Source organism: Ictidomys tridecemlineatus, chromosome 6 (genome assembly GCF_052094955.1).
Source record: "Ictidomys tridecemlineatus isolate mIctTri1 chromosome 6, mIctTri1.hap1, whole genome shotgun sequence".
Classification (NCBI taxonomy): domain Eukaryota; kingdom Metazoa; phylum Chordata; class Mammalia; order Rodentia; family Sciuridae; genus Ictidomys; species Ictidomys tridecemlineatus.
This window is the reverse complement of record NC_135482.1, coordinates 186,953,736-186,980,882: the sequence shown is the minus strand read 5'-3', so window position 1 is coordinate 186,980,882 and position 27,147 is coordinate 186,953,736. Positions and strand designations below refer to the sequence as shown.

Below are 27,147 nucleotides of genomic sequence, written 5' to 3'. Positions count from 1 at the left end.
CTTTGAAGTCACTTTGCTGTATTCCAAAAACATCAACAAGGCCAGAGTTCCTGGAGATAGTGAGTAAGAAAACAGGCCACAGGAAAAGATTTCAGAGAGGTAATGTTGATCCAAAGACACTGGGCCTTGGGAGCCCAGGCAAGGAGTACCGTGACAGAATGCTATTCTACTTTGTGTCTTAATGCTAAAGTGTCTTACAAAATTTTATTACTAAAAATCATTATAAGGAAAAAATCCTTCTTAGATGTGTTCCTAGTTTTAAAAGAATCTGCAAAGTCCTTTTGTATGTGTTAGTTTCATTAGAAATAGACAAGGAAGGTCAGAAAGAAGGAATTACTATGAGATTGGTAGGTAAAAATCAATCTCTAACAACAAACTTAATTAACCACTTTAGGTGAACAAACATGGTTTTGTATAACAAAACACTCTTACCAATGTGATTTCTTCTGCTAGACATTTTTAGTCTCAATGATACATTTCAATGGTTCCTGGAACTTATAAAAATACTTCCCAAATTGCAAAGGTCAAAGAGCTATTCTGTGAGTCGAGGAAATTCACTCAATGATGACAAAGCATATTAGTGGGTAACTAATATGCTTATATTATTTATATTTTCCTTTTTTTTAACCTAAAACAAAGTAATCCTAGTTTAGCTTTTTGTTTCCTCAGACACTCACATTCTTCCATTATTCCAATATTTCCTACTAAACTCTGAAAGGCAGTCTATAGCTTCTTTTTCAGTTCCATTTTCAGAATTACAAACAAGGACAGCATAATTTACTCTTTCCACAGAGGGTCTTATTTTATTCTGTGTGCAGCAGAAAGCCTTGTAGTTTTTAAAAATGAGAATAGTAGGAGGCAATTCATATTTTAAAAGAAGACTATTCCTGCTCTCTGGTTACTGGCAGTCTAAGAGAGAAGGTAGAGACCTAGTTAGAGGCTATGGAAGTTTACCACATGACAGATGTGGTGCCTCTGATGCAAGAGAGGAGGGAGATAGGAGAAGCAGTGATAGGTGATCAAATTTGGGAAATACTTTGGAATTTAAGCCATCTGGGCTTACTGTGGGAGTAAATGGGACGTTGGACAGTTGGGTGAAGAGTGGAATCAAGCATGACTTCTAGGTCTGCAGTTTGAGCAGCTGGATGGACACTGGTGTGACTATATATGAGATGCAGAAGGTTTTGCAAAATAACACTCCTGTTAGGTATCTGTAATGTAAGTGCTCAGTGACACATCATGCTGGAGATGATTGACAGGTAGTTCATTCTATGTGTTTGGTCATTAAGGGAGATTATGGGTGGATATATATTGACTTCTAAAAATCAAACGAGACCTTTTTTTGGAAGGAAGCATAAAGGAAAAGAAATGAAGATTGAGCCCTGGGTCCTTGCAGCATTTACAGAACAGAATACGCAGAAGGATCCAGAAAAGATGCAGAAGAGGAGATGCTCATGAGGGTAAAGGGATTAACCAGAAACACCATCCTGGAAATGAAGTGAATAAGCTATTAAGAATGTGGGAGGGAGGGACTGCCCTGCACATGGGAGTCTGTGTGGATGCATAAGGACAGGCTTCCATATGCTGCTGAAACACATGGGCCGACAAACATTTATTTTTCCCTATATCACATGTACAGCGCAGATGTGCACTGTAGCCTCTGGGCTGGTGGACATCCTGTTTAGATGTATGCTTTCATTCTTTTCAGGACTGGGAAGGGTCCATGGCGAGTCATATACTAGCTCTTAAGGTTCTGCTGGGAATGACACAGGCCACTTCTGTTCCCACTTCATTGGTCAAAGGAAGTAATGACAGGTAACGTCAGAAGAGGCAGCAAGGGCAGCACTGCCATGCGCCCTGAAGGAGATGGAAGGGGAGCCTGTAAACACCGGAGGGACAGTAAGTAGAGAAGGTGGTCTCTCCAGCTGAGTGGCCGTAGAGACCAGAGAAAATCTTAAAGAAGCTTCTAAAACTTTATTCACCTTTTTTTCCCTAGGCTTCGAAACTAGCAAAGAAGAACAGCTTTCCTCCCCCTTGTTCCACAATGCCTGTAGAAAACTTGTTTCAGTGCTTTCTCCTGTCACCTAGCTCAGATGCTTAAGCACACCACCGGGCAGACTTAGGTATGAATTCCCAGTCCAACACCCATGGGCGGTTGGTCCAGTGTTGCAGGTTTTTAAAGTTTTCTTTCCTAAGATTTAATTAATTTAAAGAAATATCACAAAAAATGCAAAAAGATTATAGGCAGATGATGGATATTGAGATTTATTTTTTATATATGACAAGAAAGAAAAATAAGGCAATTTATCTACTACTACAGTTTAATTACAAGCCACAGCAGTCAACACTTTCTGAATATTGCCCCCACCAAAAAAAAAAAAAAAATCTGTGGGCCTCCCTTACCTTCTTTTGAAATTCTAGGCAATCAATGTCTTGATAGAGAGGATTTAGTGGAAAGAATCATTGGTGACTAAATAGCAGGAGAACTCTGGGCATTAGCAGGGCCACCTGTTGCAGGGGAAGGGGAAAGGGACCCAGGGAGTCCTTATTGACTGCACTCGGTGAGTCAACAAGGAGCGCACGCACAGGCCATAGAGTGATAACTGTGCCACCTGTTTGGCCAACTGGGCGCGTCTCTGATGCCCTGTTTCCTCTCATATAAAACAGGGAGAACGGTACTATGGTGTCTCATAGAGGAGCTGTGAAAATAAACAAGAGCCTGCCCCCCCTTGGCGTGGCTTTGTACCTGTGGAAAGGAAACGCTTGCTAGGATGCCTCCTCGTACTGTCAGTAATTTCAACATGAGTTAAAACCAGAGGAAAAGTTTCCTGACCCTCTGTATTAGTCAGTTTTTCTGTTCCTGTGCCAAAATACTCTCCAAGAACAACTTCGAGGAGGAAAAGTTTATTTGAGGCTCACGGTTTCAGAGTCTCAGGCTATGGGACAGCTGACCCCACATGCCCTGGCCCAAGGTGAGGCAGTGCATCATGGGGAAAGGGCCCACAGAGGACAGCTGTTCAGCTCATACAGGGTCAGGAAGCAGGGGGGGGGCAGGGGAAGAGTCACAGGGAAGATGCACCGCCCCCAAAGACCCTCCGACACCCCATCTGCCTACCCTCTCAGACCATTTAATCTAGGATGGACTGATTAGGTTACAGCTTTCACAGTGCAATCATTTCACCTCTGAACACTTCTGCATGAATACAGGAGTTTGGGGGACACCTTACATCTGAACCATAGCACCCACTGAGGAAATTTATGGTGTGTCCATTCTTCTTTGGGGAAAATAGCAGCATAAATAAATTCTGGATTTAAAGACCTTGCATCCAGACACGGGAGCGGAAGCAGGTATGAAACACAAACCCATCTAGCTGGAAGACCCCACAGATTTGAATGACCCCACCATCCCACAAAAATTCAAATTCACATAAATCCTTCCTTGTTTCACAATCCCTAATACCAAATTGAATTTGAGAGCAGCGCATCCAGTTTTGAAAGAGTGTTATAAAACAGTGTTATATAACAAGTATCAACAAGGCCAACACCCGAAACACTGGACTACTACCGTTCGGCAAGAACGTGTTCTCTACTGCCCCTAACTTGCCTGGGTTGGAATTTTTATTGCTCTCTAGACACACAGCATGTTTCCCACAAAGCTAAGAGTCAGGGGGGAATTTACTTCATTTATGTAGCTAGCTTTTAAGATGAGGAAAAAAATCTGAAAACAAATTGGGACTCGCTGTAGAAGATGGCCAGAGGAAGTGTGTGCTGGAAAACAACCTTAAGGAGGCTACAGAAATGCAGCCCCACTCCACTTTCCTTAAGGACCCACATCCTCCGGATCCATCAGTTAACCCCAGGGAGAGAAACACAGCAGGAACATTTTGAGGTCTGCTAAGGGAGCATTGACATCATAGGGCGATTGTGGGTCCTGATGGTGCCTCACCAGGTCTGACCACCCCAGACATCCACTCCTTCCCTGAACTGGCTACTCTACCTTGTGGTATGGCTAGCATGCAACAAGTCCTGAGCCAGGCATAGGGAAAAGAGAGAGAACAAGAGAGACTTACAGGGAGGAGGACAAACCCTGACCCCAATAATATATGACGTGGTCCACTGTATCTCGCCGTATTCAGAATTTCCTGAAAACTCACGCATCCAAGTCATCCAGAGACTGGCCTGCGGTTCCTTATTAGATCCTGAAAGGGCTCATCTTACTCCAGAGTTGTTCTCGGGGAGGCATCTCATGGCCTCTCTGACTTGGCCTGGCCACCCTGAGTTCTTTAGCCAAATCCCTGGCTGGATGCCAGATGACAACTCACCCCATGTTTATTAGAAACTCACTGGAGAAAGTGCTCTGAAATTGTCTGATTTTGAGTCACTGCACTTTGATATCTGGTTCTAATATCAAAGACAAAGCCTCCAAGAGGGGAGGGAACCATGAAGTAGTCACCTTAGCATAAGGAGAGTGGCACTGAGGGACCCTAAGGTGTCTTGAGAGCCTGCCTGCACAAAACAGTCTTCAATATCAAAACATTAAATGAAAGCTCATGAAAAAAAACTCGTAAAGGCATTCAGAGAAAAATACTCCCTTTTCTACTATGAAGAGGAGCCTATGGGGTTTGGGCACTACTCACCAATGTCCTTAGAATATTGTCTTGGTGTTTTGTTGTGCTGAAATGAACACAATATAGTCATCAGCAGAGCCAGAAACAGGGGCAGGGATATCAGGATTCTATTTTAGAAAAGTCACCAAAGACATAAATGAAGTTTTGTTATATCCTGCTCTTCTTTTTGTGATTTTGCTGTTGCTTGGTATGTTCACATCCCTCCTTATTATCTGAAATAATCAGACCCCCACAGCCAGAAAGACCATTGGATTCTCTTTCATGCAAATATAGCATGGGACCAATATGGCTTCACAGGAGCTTTGTAATAACTGGCACCTTTGAGCAAGAAGCATGATGACAGGGGTCCTTATAAGATATACTAGTGCTTATGTTGTCTGTTGGCAGAACCAGCTGCATATGGCAAAGCTATTGACATCTATGGGAGGTGTCAAGGCTTCCTTGAAGATGTCATTTCAACTCATGTGGAGCCTCCCGTCTTCAGGCTGCATAAGCTCTGCATTGTAAACAGGCTGACAGATGCTGAGAACTTGCAGGGCGACACAAAAATAGTTTTAATGTGTAGACGATTACTATGGCTTGTCCTATAGCTAGAATAAGACTCTGAGGCCAAGATACTCAGGGTCCTTGAGAGGATTCCCATGTTGATCTCTTCATAACTAAGCCCACTGGCTTACGATCTATAGTGCACCTTTAGTACCAACAGAAGGAGATGGCAGGGTGTCATATAATTATACATTTCATATTTTGGATCAGTCACTTTTCTATACCTGTTTGACTTTTGAGAGTTTAAAGGTAAAGTGTTATTTGTCATCAATACATAATATGTAGATATACAATAACATCTTGTCATATGTAGAGTCTTTCTTCCCAACTAGATTGTGAACTTATTTCAGATAAGCATGAAATCTTGGCTATTTTTAGTTCACACTGCCTGGCACGGCAGTAGGCACGTGATTGTTACCTCTGATGTTGCAATCGCCCTTGACAGTTTCCCTGATGGCATGTATTACATGTGCAGATTTAAAGTTGTCCAGTCTTTCTATGAAACATCAGGGAAGCATTTTTCTTGAGAACGTTCAAGCCTCCAGAATTAAATAACCTAAGTTCATCCCATTAGAAATACCCAGAGCCCAACTCTGCACTATGGTGATTGTCATTTCCAACTCAATGGCTGCCTGCTCATGTCACTGGGCTATTCTTTAGTAGGCTCCCCCTTAATATCTGTGGCACATTTTAATTGACTGATGGGAACAGTAGTCATAGAGAACGGGAGGGGGCTGGGGCATTCCCCAGAAGGACTAGAGAGAGAGTGAGGAGATGGAAATGGTGTCCTTCTACAGAACTCAGCCCTGCCGACCAGCTTCAAGTATGATGTCCTGGGTACCTTGCTAAATGTGCAGAGTACCAATCACTTGTGTGCAGTCTCTTTGACCTCAAAGAGACTCAGGGCAACAGTAGAGGCAGGTCTAAACTGGCTTTTGTTTATCCCTGCACATGTGCATGGCTGGGGTCAGTGCACAGGGGCAAGGAGGGGAAGGGTGGTCATAGGACTCCCACCTCAGAACCCAGCACACTGAACTCCCGAGTGCAACCTTCTCTCATTCCTTGCTTCAAGGAAAACAGTTGAGGGGCAAGAATTTGTTTCCTAAGCTTTCCAGGGTACACAAGGAGAACAACGTGGCTGGAATGCCACTGACTTGAGAAACATGGGCATATTTCTCTGATGATTTCTATTGATATGTAACGGGAACATTCTCTGAAGCAGGTTAAAGCAGTAACAAGTCCTTGGCAACTGCTCTGTTAGGTCTGAGGACAGGGTATTTGCAAATTATTTGTATTTGCAGAGTATTTGTAATATCCTCCTTGTCTCCAGTAGTTTAATTTTTACAAAGCTTGTGCATAGAGAAAGCTTTAAAAACATGAAGTACAAACAGATTGCTGGCTATCACAAAGTCCTTGAGGAAGAAAACCATGTCATTGCCTTCTCCTCTCCATCCACCCTTCTCCCAGCCACCCCCACCCCTGCATATGTGTACACAATGCAGTGGTTCCTTTGGGGCAAATTTTCAAAGGTCTGCACTGTTATTCTTTTGTCTCTTAAGACATAACCCTCAATGGACGGAGCGTGATCCCTACAGAAAGAGCCCACCTGGGAGGAAGGCATCTCATCAATCACTTGTGTGCAAGCATCATATCCAAAGGACATCATGAGCTGGAGTGACTCAGGATGGAGAAACCATCTCAGCTCTGCAACCTGGGAGGGAAGGCATTAATAAGCTTTTGTGGACATGATCACTGAGACATACGACAGTACCAGAAGCTAGAGATAATCCAGCTCATTCAGCTTGGAAAAATCACACTGCAGCATGAAACCAGAGGTGATAGAAGCCATCCCATCAACCTCAATCAAAGATAATCAGGTTTCGATATATTTTATAGTCCACAATCATTAGAAATGATGACTGAAAAGTGTTCTTCTGACATTTCTGAAAAAGGTTTTAACTGTGGTAATTTTCCTAGGGTTACACCTGAGTCCGTCAAACAACTGGTTTCCTAACTGAAGGCCAGGGTTGACTGCATGGGCACACAATAGCCAAGTGTCCCACACTTGAAAGGGTTCTTTGGTCTAATGCTGTGCCATTGCTTTCTTGAAACCCTTAATGACACAATCTTTGAACTTCTACATGTAAGCAAAATATCCTGGGATAATGAAGCAGGTGTGTGAGCAGACAGGAAAGGTGCAAAATGTACTCCCACTGCCCAGTTCCTACACCCCTGTTTACGAACAGCATTCACAGTGCCCATTGACAAAGAATTCTAGTGGACAAACATGGCATTAGAGTTCAGTGGTACTCTGAGAACCGCTGAGTGTGTTCCATCTGTGGTTGGGCCAAAAAGGCTTTGTTTCCTGGTTGAACTAGAACTTGCTTTGAACAATGAAGGCAAGGACCCTGTCGTATCCTATCTTGTGTGTCACAGCTGAACACTTGCACTATACTGATGACATAGAAAAGAGGGGAAAATAGGGTGACCCATAGTTCCTTTTGATTTCATTTTTTCTTCACTCATCAGTAAACTAGGGATAGTGGTGAGAGAGGATGTAGATATGAGAAAGCAAAAGAACGGCTGAGTTAGTTTTGTGCATCATTTCCATTGTTTTGGTAAAACCAAAACACACCTGGGTGAATTTCAAAATATGGCTTGTGTAATTTTGAGAATGCTTCATATAAGTTTAAATGCTTCCATATCTGTATTTAAATGTGGCATGGCACCTCATAAAGATAGATGGCCAATTTTAATGTTGATACTTCGGAATTTTAATTTCTCTTTAGAATTATGTCAAATAATAAGTTAAAAACTCTGTGACGACGGATTGAGAGATTGTAGAAGAAAGAGAAAAGTTTTGTATTTTAATGCCTTTAAAGGAAAATTTCTCTGCTTTTAAAACTACGAGACCTGGATTTTCATTTTGCACAGGGTCCTGTAAATAACGTAGCTAGCCCTGCTCCAGCAGTAAGCGAGTGCATGGATTCATGGTGTAGAGACAGTGTCCAGTCCAGGTGTTAATGTCAGGAGAGAATGTGGCCAGACCTCTGCTTTTTCGCAGAGATAGTGACTGATGGCACTGGGTACAGAACCTGATGAAACCCCAGGCCCCCTGGAGCTGTTCTTTTATCATAATTGGTCTGGAAGGTCAGCTATTCAGAGAACAGACCTGCAACACTCCCTTCCATCCTTACACACTCTCACACTCACGGGTAGCTACCCCCTGGGACTCACTGTGACAACCGCAGAGACCAAAGAAAACCAGGCTTTAAAGGAGTTGTGAGGGAACAGAGTACTGGTATACCTTTTTTTTTCAAATAAATAGATAATAAAGCAACCAAATATGGGTATATAACACTTTGAGATGGCGGTGACCTATTTGCCCCTAGTTAAAAATAAAATAAAACCGAGAGCAAGGATATAAAGACTCAAAAAGCTTCTAAAACCACTGGGCTGGTGATCAGTGTGATTTGACACGGATGGAAGGATCAGGGAGGTGTGCACAGGCCAGGAATAAAGCACCTCGGAAGTCGAAGTCCTACGAGGGGGCCACTCTGTTCTGCAAGCGCGGATTAGCCAAACGGAGCGTACATCACGCCTTCCACCATCACCAGACAGCTGTGAGAATTTATCCAAGGTCTGGATACAGTTATACTCACAATTTGGATTAAAGTAGGATTTACAACTTAAAAGGATTTTTTAAAATTCCAGTTTAATGAAATATCAATCTGGTATAATGAGGAAGGGAGGAACCAATAAACAGCTTAACGATTTTCACTAACGATCATATATCAGCATACAAAGCAGAAAAGGGCAGACTCCTGAGGATTGTCTACGAGAAGCCGGGAAAGGAATAAATAGCTAACATAATTAAATTACCAGTGTTTTTATTGTTTCTAAAAGCGAGGGCTCAGGCGAGCTGCCTTAAGATTAAACCCGATGCTATCTTTACATTTCGGTTCTATCAAGTTCCATTTCAATCTCCTCTTTTTTCACATCGGTTGGTCCACATCCAGACCCCGTCCATCAAAGAGATGAACTTGTCTGGTTTATTGTTCATAAACCCCAGGCTAGTTGAAAACTATTTTGGGTTTCTTACTCAAATCAGATTTCAACTTCGATTTTTCAAAGGTTAATAGGTTAGTACAGTGGCCCTGTTGTGTCAACAGAGCCTTAGAAAAAAATTAATCATGAAAACCAGACAAAAGGTCAGAAGGAAGAAATTGGAAATGCTACAACAAAGAAATCACAGAGCCTATTATGTGTGCTTCTAAGGCATTTCGATTCAAATGCGGACGCATGACAAAGAAAATATGATATTGCCCAGTTGTGGTGGCTGAAAGGGAAAAGTGACATAAGATATTAGCAGGGAAAAGAGACACCTTTCAGCAGCTCATGATGACACAATGTTCTCTAGAAAAGCTCAGGAAACAGGAGAAGTCCTAATGGAGGAAGGAAAGGGATCTCACAGTGTATTTTTTAATGTTAGGTGACGTTCATATAGTCAGAATTGGCTATTACAGAAAATGCAAACAATCATTATCTCAGAACCGAAGAATCTGAATCTCTGAGCTTCCGAAAGCCTGAGATTAATATTTTGTTCACATGAGGATACCACAAGGTAGGGTTCAGAAGTTGAGGGCATTGCTAGAACAATTTTTTTTTTCTATTCCCTTCTCCCTAGATCACCTTGTGCTGGTCATTAATGATGCCACTTGGGGCTCACAAAAGTCCCAGGCTGCATTATGGACACCTTGGAAAGGGGAAGAACATGGGGCTAGTTTTACATGGTAGGGATCTGTATGCATGTGTGTGAAAAGGAGGGTCTTAAAGAGAAAGATAATGTTAGTGTGGCAAACTGGTATCAGTAAAGCTTCCTCATGCTGGTAATAGACTTTGCACTGAATCCTGACTCTCTTTGTCTTCCACTAAGTAAGCAGAGAGCTTTGGGAACCCATACAGTTCTTGTCCGAAGTTCTTATCATAGTTTCGAATGTCCAAAAAAAGAGAACAAAGAAACAAAACCTCAACCACAAAAGTAAACACTGGAAGATGAAAACCCGAACAAATGACCCAAATACAATATGTAATTCACGTCACCCCCACGTATAAATAATAGAAGAAATAAGAAAGATCAATCCTTAAGATAAAACAACAACAAATATTTTCTTTCTGACATTTCTCCTAAGATCTTCTTGTTTCTTAGTGGAAACTTGCTGATAAAATATCTGAACCAAAAACCTGCCCAACAGAAAACCTAGTGGACAATAAAGTGCTAAACACTTTTGACAGCTTTGATTGCACTGGCCTGCTCAGATCCTTCCAATGGGTCCCCAGGGCCCGTGTAATTAGATACTAAGACAAAGTCCGTCATAGTTATCTACTTTGTATAACAAATCATCAGCAACTTGGTAGCTTAAAACAACACCCATTTATGATCTTCCTGTTTCTGTGAGTCCAAGGTTAGGAGTCCCAGCACAGCTCAGCTGCTCCTCTGCTCAGGGTCTCACCAGGCTGCAACCAGGCTGCTAGGTAGGACTGGGTTCCTATCAGAGGCTCAGTGAGGAGAGATCTGCTTCAAAACTGCTTCAGGTTGTTGGCAGAAATCATTTCCTTATAGACTGAAGGATTCATGGCAGCCAGGTTCTTGCGGCCAGGATTGGAGAGAGAGCACTAACCCTTTACAACAGGCCCCCGTTCCGTGGTTTAGAATCATCCATCTCCACTGTTTTCTCAGACGATTTTGGGGGGGAGGAGCAAACTGGACTTCATGCTATTACCTAAGCGTTTCTTTCAATTCTCAGCCTCCTGTTTTGGCATAAGCTGACTCCCCTTCTGAAATTGCTTCTTAACAATGTCTCCATTTTCCTAAAGCCTACCCCAGATCCCGCTCAAACGTATGCTACATTTCTCTTGGAAATGTGACATTTTGCTAATGTTATATACGTCTCATGAAAAGGGTCAGACCTGCCCATCTATTTTTGTTGTTCATTTCAGGATTTTTCATCATTAAGAAGCACTGGCTGCTGCCCTAAGACTCATCCCCAAGGATCACTGGTCCACTGCTGGACACTCAGACCCCAGGCTGGTTCCTCGCCTCGTTACTCCTCTCCTGCCCTGGGATTCCCCAGGCTTGTCTTCACAGGGTAGCTGCGTGTGCTCCCCTGCTTTGATGCAGACACCTGTCTATGCAGGTCTTCATGTGATTGATTTTCCAAATACTGTCTCTACTCCAAGGTAGAGCTGCCCTCGCCTGCTATGAATTACCCTCCTTTGAACCCCCTTCCCTCCATTGGCACTCTGTCTCACCCTCATGTGGTCCCTCTATTCAGGACACCCTCTAACTGCAGAATATGGGAATCAACTGGAGGAAGCTCACAAATGTGCAAACCCCTGGGCTTCCTTCTTGACATGTGTATCAGTAGCTCTGATGTGGCCCCTTAGCATGCACACTCAAGCAACATAGAAGGTGTGACACAGGCAATCCATGGCTACATCCTGAGAAACAAGAGTCGTACCTATTTAACCTCATCTGCTAATTTCAAACCTTGATCAGTTTTCCCAGGTTTCCTTCTTCTCTGTGACCTCCCTCACTCCCAGCAGATGATTTAGCCCAGTGGTTCTCAAACATTCCTTAATAGTACAGTCACCTGGCAGGCTTATAGAAACCCCAATACACAATCCACTTCCCATACACCAATTAAACCAGATATTTTTTTAGGAGTTAATTAATTTTGAATCAAGATATAATTACATACAGTAAATGCACAAATATAAAATATCCAGTTCAGTGAGTATTAACAAATGTCCTTGAGTTACCAGTACTACTTGTAATCAAGATGTAGGACAGTTACATCACCCAAAAGTTTTCTCTTGTCCTATATGGTCACCACGATGCTTAAATTTCTTCTATTCTGAAAAAAAAAAAAAGACTTTAAAAGCCTTCCTTTAAACATGTCCATCATCAAGCTACATCCTTATTTCTTTTTTTCTATCAAATTGTAGCTTCCCATTTTTACCCTACACCCTATTGCATAAACTAGCTCAACCATGTGACTGACGGTTCCAAGGTCACCAATAATTTCTTACCCGATTCAACCTTTCCAGTTTAGTTTTCATTTTGCTAATTTCTTGCCCACACTTTTGGCATATTTCCTTCCAGATGTTCAACTTACTGGAGAGAGACCAGTGACCTTAGTCTTCACTAGTAACTAAAAAATCTAAAGAATTCAGTATTAATTATCATAAACGAGGAATAAGACTCTTAGTTCTAGTAACTGCCCAATGCTGTAGGTAATCATCATTGCCTTCCATGTGATGTACCTATTTAAGGAGCTGTGTGATACCCAGAGAGGAGAATATGAACAGCTTTCTCTGGAGGTGCGGGCCATTCTGTTCAACATCAAGACTCAAGTCTATAGGAGTACTGTAACTTTTTAAAATCATTTAAGAACTTAAAATGAATAAATGCAATATTGTATGGTACAGACAACAAGTAAAGTATGAATTCAGAGGAGAAACAAGTATTTCTGGGCAAATAGAGTATTTAATCAGATCTTAAAGAAATTATCAGATTCAAATCAGGATAATCCAAGCAGGGACTTGCACCAGCAAAGATGAAGATGTCGATTTCTTGAGGAATCCCTCTTCTCTGGCTCCTTTAGACTACTTTTCTATACTGCATTTCCTTCAGTCTTTCCTGCCTCCATTGGTCATCACTCGTCACCCTCTGGTGGCTCCCGAGCAGACAGGCCCTCCTGTCTTTAACTGTTGTCCTCCTGTCCAGATCAGTCACCTGCCTGGCTCTTTATGTGTTTCTGGAAGACCCCAATGCTGCCTCTGAAATCACACTCCAGGTGGACCTAAATAGCCAATCTAACCAACGTCTTCCTCGGTAGCTTCTAAATTGTCCAGAAGAACCCTTTTCAAAGTGTCCACGATGACACATCTTTTTGAAAACATTTTTAAAAGCACCAGATGATGGTCACATAAAAGCACAGAAAGTGACTCACGCTGGCCCAACATTAAATACTCATTTTTTAAAAAATAAACAATTCTTGAAGTTTCTCCTAGATTTGTAAACAAAAATCCCTTGAATCTGGAATTGGCCTGGCTTTTCCTCAGTGGTCTCAAAGATGCCTGAAAGGGAATTTCCTTTTCCCTCTAATTGAGTTGCTTTCAAAATTAAAATCTGGACCTGACACTTCAGTACTCTCTCTTTCCACAGTGCCGTAAGTCTTCCTGGTCATCAAGGAAGTCTTGTAGGGATCTGGAAAACACTACGCTGTTCAAGGTGTGGCCTAGTAGAGTGCAGATCAAAACCTGGCCTGATTTCATCAGTCCACCTTCACTGAGAAATCCATCTTAAGGGCATTAGAGAATAAGTTAACCTTTGTTCCAAAACATCAAGGCATCTCATGAAAATGATATCATGAGATTCAATATTATATTCTGATACAAACGTATCATATTATAACCAAAGTTACCAAAAAAAAAAAAAAAAAAAAGTAGGACAGGGCTATAAAGGGCCAGGAATGGCAAAGTCAGCTGTAGCTGGAACTCTAGAAATGGCTTCATGATTATCCAAAGTTTGGGTAATGATGACCAAGGGAGAGGGGAACAGAATGGCCCATACTCAGACTATTTGTTCTCTTCTCAATAAAACTCTGAATGAGAGCTAACATCTTATTTCTCCCCTCTTCCCCCTGCCAACCAACTTAATGGCTTTGGGGAGAATGCTCACTGATGTTGCCTTCTATGCAGTATTTTTTTTTTTTTTTTGCAGGAGACTCTAAGGTGTCAGTGCTTCCTAATTAGAGAGGTTTTGAGTCTATTGATCATCATGAAGATAAGCCCCATCCCTTGCTTCAAAGGCGCAATTGCAGCACATGACAGGTGACACCTGTGCTGCTTGAGTAGTTGTGAATTTCAGTGCCAGGATCCCGCTCCATTGGGTGCTCATTTTGAAGAAGAAAATGCATTTCTGCATCTGGCCAAGAGACCAATTTTACAGTTACATAAGTTCTTCACTTCAAGTTATTGAAGGATAACCTCAAGGTCCCCAATTTGAAGTTTAGTGTGTAGTCTAAAAGAGTTACATCATTTTCTAAAGCAAGTTGATTTAAAGACATATTTTCTTTCCGTAGAGACTTTAATATCTATATTGGGAGTTACACTCCATATATATTTAATATGTCAGAAAAGGAGAAAAAAATTATGTTGGGGAGTATTTTTTTTAATCTGCAATGCCTTACAGCATTGGTGGGAATTTTGCATCATAGTAAGCAATGTTTACAAGCAAAATATAAAATATTTAAAAGGCCATTAGTTCTTAGTAATCACGTTGGTGGAGCAATTGAGTGTACTGGATTATGGCAAATTCTAGTCTAATAAATGGTTTCCCTCGAGTGGCCCAGCTACTTCCAGAATGCGGAAGGTAGGGACAGCAGAGGGCTTGGAGCCTTGGCTTTACACAGGCCTGACCTTAGGCTTGTCACTTGGGCTTCTCTTAATTCTTAAATCCTTTATAAAGCTAGGACCAGAAGACTGCATTCATAAGAACAGCTTCTTAAAAACTGGGGTAAAAAAACAACAAACATAAAATTTAATATCTTAATCGTGCAATGACATTAAGTACATCCACACTGCTGTGTAAACATCACCACCACTTCCAATCCACAGAACGTTTCATCTTGTAGACCTGAAACTCCATACTGTTAACCAATTACTCCCCACGGCCCCTCTTTTCCAGTAGCTGACAACCTCCACTCTACTCCTATCTCTATGTATCTGACAACTCTAGGAACCTTGTACAAGCAGAATCATGCAGTATGTCTTTTGGGACTGTATTATTTTGTTTAACATCATGTCCTCAAGGTTCATCCATAGTCCACCACGTGTCGGAATTGCTTTCCTTTGTTAAGGCTGACTAGTATTTCATTGTCTGTATGCATCACATTTGGTTTATCCATTCATCCATTGATAGATGCTTGTTGCTTCCTCCTTCTATTGTGAATAATGTTGCCATGAACTTGGGTATGCAAATATCCCTCTGAATCCCTGTTATTAATTCTTTACTTAAAAAGTGGAAGGGCTAGATCATAATTCCATTTTTAATATTTAGAGGAACCACTGTACTATTTCTACAGTATTTGTACCATTTTGCATTTCCAGGAATTGTCATTTAAAAATGTCCCTTCCACATCTAAAATTCCAGGACCCAATACTTGTTTTTAAATAACCTAATTTTTAGGCTATTTCCTCTTTTCCTGAAAATTCTACTCACTATAGAAAAATGTCTAAATGAGGTTTACTCCAGAGAAGCTTTTCTGACCGCTCTTTCCTCTACATAAGTTCTGGCTCTTGTCGCATCCTTATTTGCCAGTGTCAAACCTTAATCACATTTTTAACTTGTTAATTTTTCTCTAGGATATTAGTTCTTGAAAGGAAAAGATTTTGTGTTATTCTTCACTATCCCTTCAATACTTGACATAGTATAATTATTTAGCAATGTCAGATGGATGAATGTATAGAATGGGACAAAATAGGGTCAAAAGTGATGTTCACTTTGAACTGTTTGATTAAAAACAGTAAAACTGAGAATAATTTGTCCAAATATGCAAAATATTTCCCAGAGGGGCCGACGCAAAATTAATCATAAGGGTGATAATAATAATAACGATAATATCCAATACAGGGTTGTGCCGGTCATCTCACCTGGGTGATGGGATGCCTGGCTTAGCATCCTTGCTCTTGCTGGTGGCATTATCAGAGGGTGGACTCTTTATTTTAATCTTTAGAGGAGCTGTTCACTGTTTTCCCCTGGCACTTGCACCGTTTTGCATTTCCAAGAATAGATATTTTAAAATATCCCTTCCACATCTAAAATTCTAGGACCTGATACTTGTTTCTAAGTAAGCTGATCTTTAAGACCATTTCCACGTTGACGGGACTCTTTGAGGCTATTTACCTTCCATCAACAAGGAAACCCAGAAGGTACATTCAACACTCCTCCAGGACGCAGCAGAGAGCTGGTGTTCTCTGCACACCTGCCTAGCCTCTGAAGGTGGAAGACCTTCGAAGTCTCCGGCTTGGGTCCTGTTGTGTTGGATGCTGCAGCTGAGTTTCAGAGAAGGGAGGGTGCTGTCCCCAAGTCATGTGGGGACAGCATTGCTTCCTAGATCTGGAGAATGCAGACGAAAGAATGGGACAAAATAGGGTCAAAAGTGATGTTCACTTTGAACTATTTGATTAAAAACAGTAAAACTGAGAATAATTTGTCCAAAAAATAATTTGTCCCACACTGACAGAAAGTATCTGAAACCACCTTGAGCGGTGGAGGGCAGGACTGTAGATGGACGCCCTGAAAGGACAACCCTTAGTAAGTTACTTCCACTAGGTGCTAAATAAGAGGCCCAGAACCGCAACCCTTCTGGGGCGAGCACCCTCCTGCCAGGCTGTCTGCACCTCTGCAAACACTTCCTTTGGGCCAGTTTCACGCCATCTGGGACGGAGGCTGTCCTGAGATCCTAGGAGTGGAAGATGCTGTCCCCAGCGCCCTGGAAAGCCAGCGGGGGAGGATGCTGCCCGCCACTCTGCTGGGTGGGGTCAGGGCGCGCACCTGTTGGCAGGGCCAGGCGTGGTGGGAGGGGCCGAGGCGGCGCGGGTCTGCTGGGACGCCTCTGCCCTCCCTGTGGCAGCCAGAGTGCGACCGCCACGCGGGGCGTCGGCGGAGCCCAGGGCGCCAGGTGAGCCCAGCGCTACCGGGAAGAGCTATCTGGGAGCCGGGCGGCGAGCGGAGAGAGCAGGTGCTTGGGGACCCTGCATAGTCCCGAGCGGGCCGGGTGCCCGGGGGTCCCGATGCAGGACACCGGGCTGGGCAGAGCAGCGCCTCCTCCCCACGGTGTCTTCTTTTGGAGGCAGCAGGAGCACCCTGGATCCTGGAGGGAGGGAGGGAGGGAGGGAGGGAGAGAGAGAGAGAGAGAGAGAGAGAGAGAGAGAGAGAGTCCGCAGTGCCTAGCACAGTTGGAATTTTGTTTCAACACGAAGTGCGGGGTCTTTGGGGTTGGCTACTTTGGGGAAGGAGCAGTCTTCATCTTTTGAGTTGATCGCGGCCCTTTGGTATGGAGGTAAGAGCCTAGGACACCTAGAAGGGGCGGGGAGAGGAGGATCATATTCACCCACTCACAGATTTTCTGGGTTAAGAATTGCTGTTTCCACCTGCATGGAATCAACTTAGCATGCAAATGTATAGACTGGAGACGAGATGAGTCTTCCACATGAATGAAAGTCTCTGCCTGGAGAAGGGAAGGCTGTGCACTCAGTGTGTTCCTCCTGGTCCATTGGCAGCTTGGGATAAGGGGAGAGAGCTGCTGTGAAGGGCCAGCAGCGTGGGAACTGCCCAGGGTGAGAGGGGAGAAGGAGGCGGAGCTCGCAGAGGGGGTGGTGGTTGGATAATGGTTTGCTGCAAAGCTGACAGACACCCTGGAACCATCTCCTGTCAGTAACTCCACTGAATGGACACGCGGACCCTGTGGAGGTGGAGGGGTACAGGCCGATCCCCAGGTAGATACCCCTTCTGATTCTGCCTTCTTTACCCAGCACCTGGGGTCCTCAATCTGTGACGTTCAGGGGTGAGCAGGCATTAAGACAGGGATCCCAAACACTGACAGTCTATAGCTAGCTTCAAAGGATCATAACCCTCCTTAACTTCAATGGAAAAGACACGAGATTTAAATTACATATTTTTCTTCAAAAAGTCCCAAACCTTTGGTGCTTGCTTTTATTCATACGGCATACAGTTTGGTTAACACTCACATATGGGGTAATATTGAAGCTCAGAACACCCATATTTTTAGTATATAAAGAGCCCATTAGTCCGGGGTGGCCTGTAGTCTCCTCAAGTCCCAGAACCTCCATGGTGGCAAAAGACAGGGAATTCCCCTGGGGCTGTGGCACATTATTATTTAATGTCTCAAAGTTTAACTGTTTTGTTTGTGGACTGGGCATTCTGGGCACTGCGTGATGGGACCCTGGAATGAGGGAGAAGAGAAACTGCTTCACCCTACCTTCCCACTGCACAGGCTGGTTTTTATGTTTTGTTCTTGATATCACACATATTTTGTAAACTCAGACCACACCCCTTTGGTGGGGTTATGCAAGACAGCTTAAGTTTCTCAGTCAATCCCTTTTGCCTTCCAATTGGTTAGTCAGTCTCCATTAAATTCCAAGTGGAACTGTTGCTTTTTAAAACAATAAGGTGGTTGTTTCTACCTACAACCTGCCTTTGCCTGATGTGATTATTGTTAAAAATGTCCTCAGATCAAGGCCGGGGTTTTATTTGGCAATGACAAGAGTAGTAATTTTGATCCTTACTCTAAGACATTACGGAAACAAGCTCTGGTTTTCGTTTTGTTATTGAATTATCCGTACGGCTTCCTTGGCCCTTCAGCACAGAATACCATTTGCTGATGCTGTCGATTGTTCTTTAATGCATTCAGTAATATTTATTGGGCCCCTTCTGAGTATCGTCCCCTGGGTAGTATGGGGTGTCTTGTGTTTCTGCTTTCATGGAGTTGACAGCAGCTTGGACTGGAGTTCTCGCCTCTTCTCTCCCTCTCACGACTCTTTAAGCCAAATTCCAATTGGAATGAGGTATTCTGGAAGACTCCTTTGGTTGTTACCAAAACAATCTTTACATCTTTGCTTCAGAAGCACAAGTGAGTGAGTGGCCTCTGGACATCCTCAGAACTGACTTTGTGAGGAGGGGGCTCCAGGGATTCCTGACTGTGACCCTTTCCTTTCAGGGTTAGGTTACTGCCTGTGCTCAGTGCAGGATCCCATGTAAGGGATTTGGCCAAGGGAGAGGCTGCCCATGTGGGTTCCTGGCCTCAGAGCACCTTGCTGCGCAGGGTCGGGGGGTTGGGGGTGGGGGTTCTGATGTCACCTCCAGGGCTGTGAAGGTGCTAGTTCTGTGCATAGTGCTTCCAATTAGAGTAAGTTAACTCAACAAGAAGCCCACCCACTCAGCACTGCATGGTCCCAGAGATCCTCTCCCCTGAGCAAGCCCCATATCCCTGACCTATTCTTTCCCCAGTTCATACAGAATAAGAGTAATGACCAGATATGCATTCCATCCTGCACCCTACGGGAGGGGAGGAGTCTACTGAAGGCCAGTCAACAGGACAGGAAATGGTTTCATCATTTCATCATCAGATGCTCTTCAGTGATGGCCCAGGAGTTGGACTGGGCACTAGAGAGAGGAGAGGGGAAAGCCAGAGAGCTGCCCAGGTTCCTAGTGGACCTCTGAATGTGACTTCAGGCTGTGCAGTAAATGTGGATGGGCGAGTAGGGGTCCTCCAGTCAAATAGCTCATTTCATGTGGAACAGAAGGACCAGGAGAGGACAGTTCAGAAGGTGGTGGTTAAAGGGCACCATCATACCGGGAAGTTCATGTTCAGAGCTATCAGCTTGCCTCTTGCCTACCAATTTCAGATTCATTATTTTGGGCCAGTCTGAACTACGTCTCAATACTACTCTGAGGAAATGCTTGATAGTGTAGATTCAAGATCAGATAATGGCAATAATAACAGGAAATACTGAGAGAGCACAAGCCAGGAGCCAGGCACCCTTCTCAACTCTGTGTTTAAATTATTTAAATCATTTAATCTCCTCTCAACCCAAAGAAGTAGGTATAATTGGCATTTAGCCCTGGGTCACAGTTGCAGCCTGTGATTTATTGAGCTCTCCTGGGACAACGTCCAACTCATCTTCATTACCGTGGGGCACTGTTGCCTCCCCATTGTGAGAGGCAGCCTGTCCTGCAGGCAGATGACTCAGCCGCAGCCAGCACTGGGACCCTGGGCACACTGCCTCTTCACGCCTCTGTAAGATGGGGACAGTCACAGTCCTACCTCATCTGTTGGGAGGATTAGATGAATTTAAATTAGAGGAGTGCTTTCTGCAAAGGAGGCACTATTATTTTTCTCATTAGTTATTTTTTTCTTTCCCATCTTCATCTCCCAGTGCCCCTTAACAGAGCAGCCATACTGGCTAGTAAGGTCCCGGACCTCCCTGTCCCTGTCATCTCTTGGTGCCTTTGCACAAGCTGCTGTCCCCTTTGCATAGAATACCTTTCCATCCTTGATTCAAACAAAATCCTTCCTCTTGCTAAACTCAGCTTAAGTGTTCCCTCTCAGTGACTTTCCTTTAGTGCTCTTTCCTGTTCTCCAGGTAACTGTTGGGTGTGTGTGTGTGTGTGTGTGTGTGTGTGTGTGTGTGTGTGTGGTCTCAGTATCCTCGGGTCATTTTTCTATCAAATGGCTTAACGATTAACAGCTACCTAACTTTTACTGAGCTTATTATGTGCCTGGGAGTGTGCCAGGTGTTTTTCTTGCTATTTTACAAAATATGTTTACAGCTCCATGAGATAAAGTTATATTTTGTTAAAATAATTTTCTGTGTCTATCTCCCCCAGTACATCTCTGTGGTTATTCATTCATTATCTCTGGGACCTGGCAGAGTGCCTAATTAATACACAGTGGGGGCCTCACCAGTGTATAAGGGGATGTATTTTACCAACAGCTATTTGAATCCATTATAATTAAGTAACTCTTTTAAACAGTCTTTGTGCTTTAGTCATTGCAAAAACTCACTGTCAAAACGTTAGAAGGAACTGAGAATCCAGATGAAGGGAGTTAAAACTGCACTTCCTGCAGCCCTAAAAAGTGTAAGCAGCCTGCTCAAGGACACAGAGCTACTAAATGGCTAAACCAGCATCAAGATCATTCTCCCTGCCCCCACAGCCCAAGCTCCTAACTGCTGTACTGCACAGCTGATCCCACCCTAACACACACACACACACACACACACACACACACACACACACACACACACGAATAGATTAGAGCTGCTGTTAAAACAGATTAGAAGAGCGGAAATTTGCAATTGAATCATTCACACACATAACGTTGCAATGCATTAAAAATCCAGATTTAAGAAACTCACAGTATTCAGTCTTTTCACGTTTTCACACTTCCTGTTCCCTCAGTTATCGAGGATAATCCTGGGTGTCTTAGTCAGCTTTTTCACTCCTGTGACTAAAAGATCTGACCAGAACAATTTTAGAGGAGGAAAAGTTTTGAGGGCTCATGGTTCAGAAGTCTCAGTCCATAGAAGGGGACTCCAGGTGGGGGCAGAACACCATGGCAGAAGAGTGTGGCAGAGGGAAGCAGCAGGGAGATGAGCAGGAAACAGAGAGATTCCACTCCCCAGGAACAAAATATATACCCCAAAGGCATGCTCCCAATGACCACACCCTACCTGCCTTCAGCTACCACCCAGTTAATCCCATCAGGGGAATTAATTCACTGATTGGGTTAAGACTCTCATAAATCAATTATTTCTTCTTTAAACCATTTTATATTGTTTCACATGTAAGCTCTTGGGGTGCACCTCACATCCAACCATAACACTGGTGAAAAAATCAATAAAATATAGATTGAGAGTTCAGAGAGGTAAGCTAGAGAACAGCTTTGAAATCAGAAGAACAGGGGGCTGGATCCCTTGCTAAGCCACCCGGTGTGTTATCAGGGACAGGTTGCAAAACCTCTCTTGGTCTTAGTGTCTTCTGAAAAAGAGAAACATTTTGCAACATTTCATGAACTTAAGAAAATAAGAAACATTTTGCAACATTTCATGAACTTAGACTTAATATATATTGTCAGAGATGTGCATTGGGTTTGATGCATGGTAGGCCTTGTTGCCGGGTCTCCAATGATGATAGCGATGACTTGCCAAACAGTCACCTTGACAAACTGTCCGTCCCCCCCATGTGCGGTTTCTTTCCCAATCCTTCACTTTAATTCTCATGGCAATTTAACTTTTATATTATTATTAGATGCCTTTAGTAACTTGCCTCACAGTCAGTTTCTGAGAAATTCAATCTCTTCTCCACAGGGTCTCTTTTGAGATTAAAGAGGAAAAAAAAAAGTGGCAAATTTAGGGTGTTAAGAGCAATTTTCATTTAAAAGTCGATCATTGTTTTCATTCCCTTCTCATTAATGGTTTCTGTTTTCCTTTCCCAGCCAGTTACTCCTTACTTCATTCATGTTGCTAAAGTGAACCCTCTTGTTTCCTTGCAAGATGAAAGGAGACAACCATGAATGAGCCACTGGATGGTTTAGCAAACGCTTCTGATTTCCCCGATTATGCAGCTGCTTTTGGAAATTGCACTGATGAAAAAATCTCCCTCAAGATGCACTACCTCCCTGTTATCTATGGCATCATCTTTCTCGTGGGCTTCCCGGGGAACGCAGTAGCCATCTCCACTTACATTTTCAAGATGCGGCCCTGGAGAAGCAGCACCATCATCATGCTGAACCTGGCCTGCACCGACCTGCTGTACCTAACCAGCCTCCCTTTCCTCATCCACTACTACGCCAGCGGGGAAAACTGGATCTTTGGGGAGTTCATGTGCAAGTTCATCCGCTTCGGCTTCCATTTCAACCTGTACAGCAGCATCCTCTTGCTCACCTGTTTCAGCATCTTCCGCTACATCGTGATCATCCACCCAATGAGCTGCTTTTCCATCCACAAGACTCGGTGGACGGTGGTAGCCTGTGCGGTGGTGTGGATCATTTCGCTGGTGGCGGTCATGCCCATGACCTTCTTGATTACATCAACTAACATGACCAATCGATCCACCTGTCTTGACCTCACCAGTTCAGATGACCTCACCACTATCAAATGGTACAATCTCATTTTGACTGCCACCACCTTCTGCCTCCCCTTGGTGATCGTGACACTTTGCTATACGACAATTATCAACACCCTAACTCACGGACCTCAGACTCAGAGCTGCCTTAAACAGAAAGCTCGCAGGCTGACCATACTGCTCCTGCTCGTATTTTATATATGTTTTTTACCATTCCATGTCTTGAGGGTCATTCGGATTGAATCTCGCCTGCTTTCCATCAGCTGCTCCATCGAGAATCAGATCCATGAAGCTTATATTGTTTCTAGACCCTTGGCTGCTCTGAACACATTTGGTAACCTGTTACTCTACGTGGTGGTCAGCAACAACTTCCAGCAGGCCATCTGCTCAATAGTGAGGTGCAAAGAAAGCGGGGACCTTGAGCAAGCAAAGAAAGTCAGTTGTTCAAATAACCCTTGAGATACTTCATAAACTCAACCAAAAATAAAATCCTATTGATAATTTACTTACACTTCTGAGAAGTCCAGAATATCCCCTTCAATGAACTCCCAGCTGATACTGTGCATTCAGGTAATTATGGCTAAAGTCAAGGGCTGGGCACTAGAGTTCTCTACAATCTGCTTGGGATCTTCCTGTAGGTAGAAATAAGAGATGTATGCTCACCAGTCAAGCAATCAAGCAGAATTATAGATGACTGGACTGAGGGGCATCTCAGGGAATCTCTCATTCTATCAGCTTGTTAGATATATGTGGAAACTGAAGTTCATGTGAGTTTCCTGGATCTTAAATTAGTGCCAAGTTAGGAAAACAAAACAAACAATCTCTTTGCTCCAAGTTTCATGTCCTTCAAACTTTGCTTTGAGATCATTGAACTGGGTCTGTTCACTGGGTTTGGTCAGTTGTATAAATTGAAGCAAGCCAACAAGATTCATTATACAAGATGTCAATGCAAATAGTACCTGCAAGATATGGAGGGTGCTATATCTTTATTGTTGTAGAGCATCTTAAAAGTTGTTAACTGAATTTATAGGACTGATTAGCATTTGTAATTATCAATATGACCTGGGGAAGGAGGTCACACTTTCTAACAGCATGGGTGTTAAGTCAAACCTAATAATTTTTTGATTTCTATGGGGAAACACTCCAGGAAATATTAATTATCTTTAAATATTTTGTTCTTTTGTGACTATAAACAAAATATATCATTGAAACTGCTGAATTTATTCTTTGAATTGTGTCTGTGTGTGCTCGATTATCAGTAAGCGGAAATATTTGAGAAAATATCTGGTGTAAATATTTAAATCCCTAGTAGGTGTGTTGATACAATTAATAAACTTACTTTAATTAATTGTATATCATCTTCTGAGAAGTGTCTGTTCAGGTCCTTGGCCCATTTATCAATTGGGTTATTTGGTTTTTTGGTGCTTAGCTTTTTGAGTTCTTTATATACCCTAGAGATAGTGCTCTATCTGATGTGTGAGGAGTGAAGATTTGCTCCCAAAATGTAGGCTCTCTGTTCACCTCACAGACTGTTTCTTTTGCTGAGAAGAAACTTTTTAGTTTGAATCCATCACATTTATTGATTCTTGATTTTAATTCTTGCACCAAAAAAGTCTTATTAAGGAAGTTGGAGCCTAATCCCACATGATGGAGATTAGAGCATGCTTTTTCTTCTATTAGACACAGGATCTCCTAGGTCCATGATCCATTTTGAGGTGAGTTTTTTGCATGGTGAGAGATAGGGTTTTAATTTCATTTTAATGCACATGGATTTCCTGTTTTCCCAGCACTGTTTGTTAAGAGGCTATCTTTTCTCCAATGGATGTTTTTGGCACCTTTGTCTAATATAAGATAATTGTAGTTTTGTGGGTTAGTCTCTGTGTCCTCTATTCTGTACCATTGGTCTATCAGTCTGTTTGGGTGCCAATATCATGCTGTTTTTGTTACTATTGCTCTCTAGTATAGTTTAAGGTCTGATATAGTGAATCCACCTGCTTCACTCCTCCTGCTAAGGATTACTTTAGCTATTCTGGGTCTCTTATTTTTCCAGATGAATTTCATGATTGCTTTTTCTATTTCTATGAGGAATATCATTGGTATTTTGATTGGAATTACATTAAATTTGTATAGTGCTTTTGGTAGTATGGTTATTTTGATAATACTAATTCTGCCTATCCAAGAGCAAGGTCTTCTAAGGTCTTCTTTGATTTCTCTTTTTAGGGTTCTATAATTTTTATTATACAGATCTTTCACCTCTTTTGTTAAGTTGATTCCCAAGTATTTTTTGGGGGGGGGGCTATTGTAAATGGGTAATTACCCTTTCTGAGGATTTGTCATTGATATACAGAAATGTATTTGATCTATGGGTGTTGATTTCATGTACTGCTACATTGCTGTATTCATTTACTAGTTTTAAAAGTTTTCTGGCGGAACTTTTTGGGTCTTCTGGGTACAGAATCATATTATCAGCAAATAGTGTCAATTTGAGTTCTTCTTTTCCTACGTGTATCCCTTTAATTTCTTTCACCTGTCCAATTGCTCTGACTAGTTTTTCAAGAACTATGTTAAATAGAAGTGGTGAAAGAAGGCATCCCTGTCTCTTTCTTTCCAGTTTTTAGAGGGAATGCCTTCAATTTTTCTCCATTTAGAATGATGCTGGCCTGGGCTTAGCATAGATAGCCTTTATGATGTTGAGATATGTTCCTTTGATTCCTAATTTTTCTAATGTTTGAACATGAAAGGGTGCTGTATTTTGTCAAATGCTTTTTATGTATCTATATGATTCTTATCTTTAAATCTATTGATGTGATGAATTACATTTATTGATTTCTGTATGTTGGACCAACTTGCACCCCTGGAATGAATCCCACTTGATCAAAGATGATATACAATCAATCAACAAATATATGAAAAAGTGATTCATCATCACTAGCAATTAGATAAATGAAAAATCAAAACTAATCTAAAATTTCATCTCACTCCAGTCAGAATGGCAGCTATTATGAAGACAAACAACAATAAGTGTTGGTGACAATGTAGGGAAAAAGGTACACTCATACACTGCTGGTAGGACTGTAAATTGGTGCAATCTAGGCTCAGGGTTAGAATAACACTAGTGGAAAGCAGTATGGAGTTTCCTTGGAAATCTGGGAATGGAACCACCATTTGACCCAGCTATCACTCTCTTCGGTCTATACCCAAAGGACTTAAAAACAGCATACTACAGGGACACAGCCACATTAATGTTTTTAGCAGCACAATTCACAATAGCTAAACTGTGGAACCAACCTAGATGCCCTTCAATAGATGAATGGTTTTTTTAAAAGTGGCATTTATACACAATGGAATATTACTCAGCAATAAAACAGGATAAAATCATGGCATTGGCAAGTAAATGGTGGAGTTAGAGAAGATAATGCTAAGTGAAGTTAGCCAATCCCCCCAAAATAAATGCCAAATGTTTTCTCTGATATAAGGTGACTGACTCATAGTGGGGTAGGGAGGGGGATCAGGGGAGAAACAGAGGAACTCCAGATAGGGCAGAGGGGTGGGAGCGTAAGGGAGGGGAATGGGGTTAGAAATGATGGTGGAATGTATAAATAATAATGGACATTATTATCCAAAGTACATGTATAAAGACATGAATTGGTGTGAATATACTTTGTATACTACCAGAGATATGAAAAATTGTGATCTCTATGTGTAATAAGAATTGTAATGCATTCTGCTGTCATATATAAATTTTAAAAATTGATAAAATAAAAAAAAGAAAAAAATAAATAAACTTACTTTAAAATATAGGCTGCCCATATTTTCTCTGTGTGTGAAAATGCAGCCTTGTCATTATTGCATTGACATGACACTTATTTTCTCCATGGTGAGAGAACAGAGATAAGCTTACACATCTGTTGTAGAAAGGGCTGTAAAACATGACTTAAGCAGAGGAGAGGGTAGCATAGGAAGGCTCCACGCCCTCCAGGGTTGTTTAGGGTGTTGCCTCTGATTTAGATCTAAGCCAGCTTGTTCACCAGGGACCTTGGCCAGGCAGGCAGTGGGGAGTGGGAGAGGCAAGCTGATGGCTCTGAACATGAACTTCCCTGCAGGATGGTGCCCTTTAACCACCACCTTCTGAACTGTCCTCTCCTGGTCTTTCTGTTCCACAAGAAATGAACTATTTGACTGGAGGACCCCTACTTGCCCATCCACATTTACTGCACAGCCTAAAGTCACATTCAGAGGTCCACTAGGAACCTGGGC

At 42.5% G+C, this 27,147-nt stretch overlaps 1 protein-coding gene and 1 long non-coding RNA gene across 6 annotated transcripts; one reads left to right on the top strand and one right to left on the bottom strand.

The window, feature by feature from the left end:
- Window positions 1–8,926: 8,926 nt before the first annotated feature.
- LOC144365194 (uncharacterized) lies at window positions 8,927–17,557 on the bottom strand. Its single transcript, XR_013423479.1, has 3 exons — window positions 16,798–17,557; window positions 16,147–16,359; window positions 8,927–12,091 (listed from the first exon to the last, which is right to left on the bottom strand). It is a non-coding gene; the product is annotated as an uncharacterized LOC144365194 (long non-coding RNA).
- On the top strand, window positions 16,809–26,292 carry Oxgr1 (oxoglutarate receptor 1). 5 transcript variants are annotated; one of them, XM_078016227.1, is made up of 2 exons: window positions 16,809–16,924; window positions 22,262–26,292. In XM_078016227.1, exon 2 carries the CDS (start codon window positions 22,336–22,338, stop codon window positions 23,347–23,349), a length of 1,014 nt encoding a protein of 337 aa, XP_077872353.1. In that variant the 5' UTR covers window positions 16,809–16,924; window positions 22,262–22,335; the 3' UTR covers window positions 23,350–26,292. The 5 variants fall into 5 exon arrangements, with proteins under 5 accessions (XP_077872353.1, XP_077872352.1, XP_005317087.1 ...); XM_078016226.1 differs by having other exon boundaries at window positions 16,842–16,984; XM_005317030.3 differs by having other exon boundaries at window positions 16,843–16,984; window positions 22,320–26,292.
- Window positions 26,293–27,147: the final 855 nt, after the last annotated feature.

Coding starts and splice junctions, on each gene's coding strand:
- Oxgr1 (XM_078016227.1), top strand. CDS start 22,336: ATGAATGAGCCACTGGATGGTTTAGCAAACGCTTCTGATTTCCCCGAT.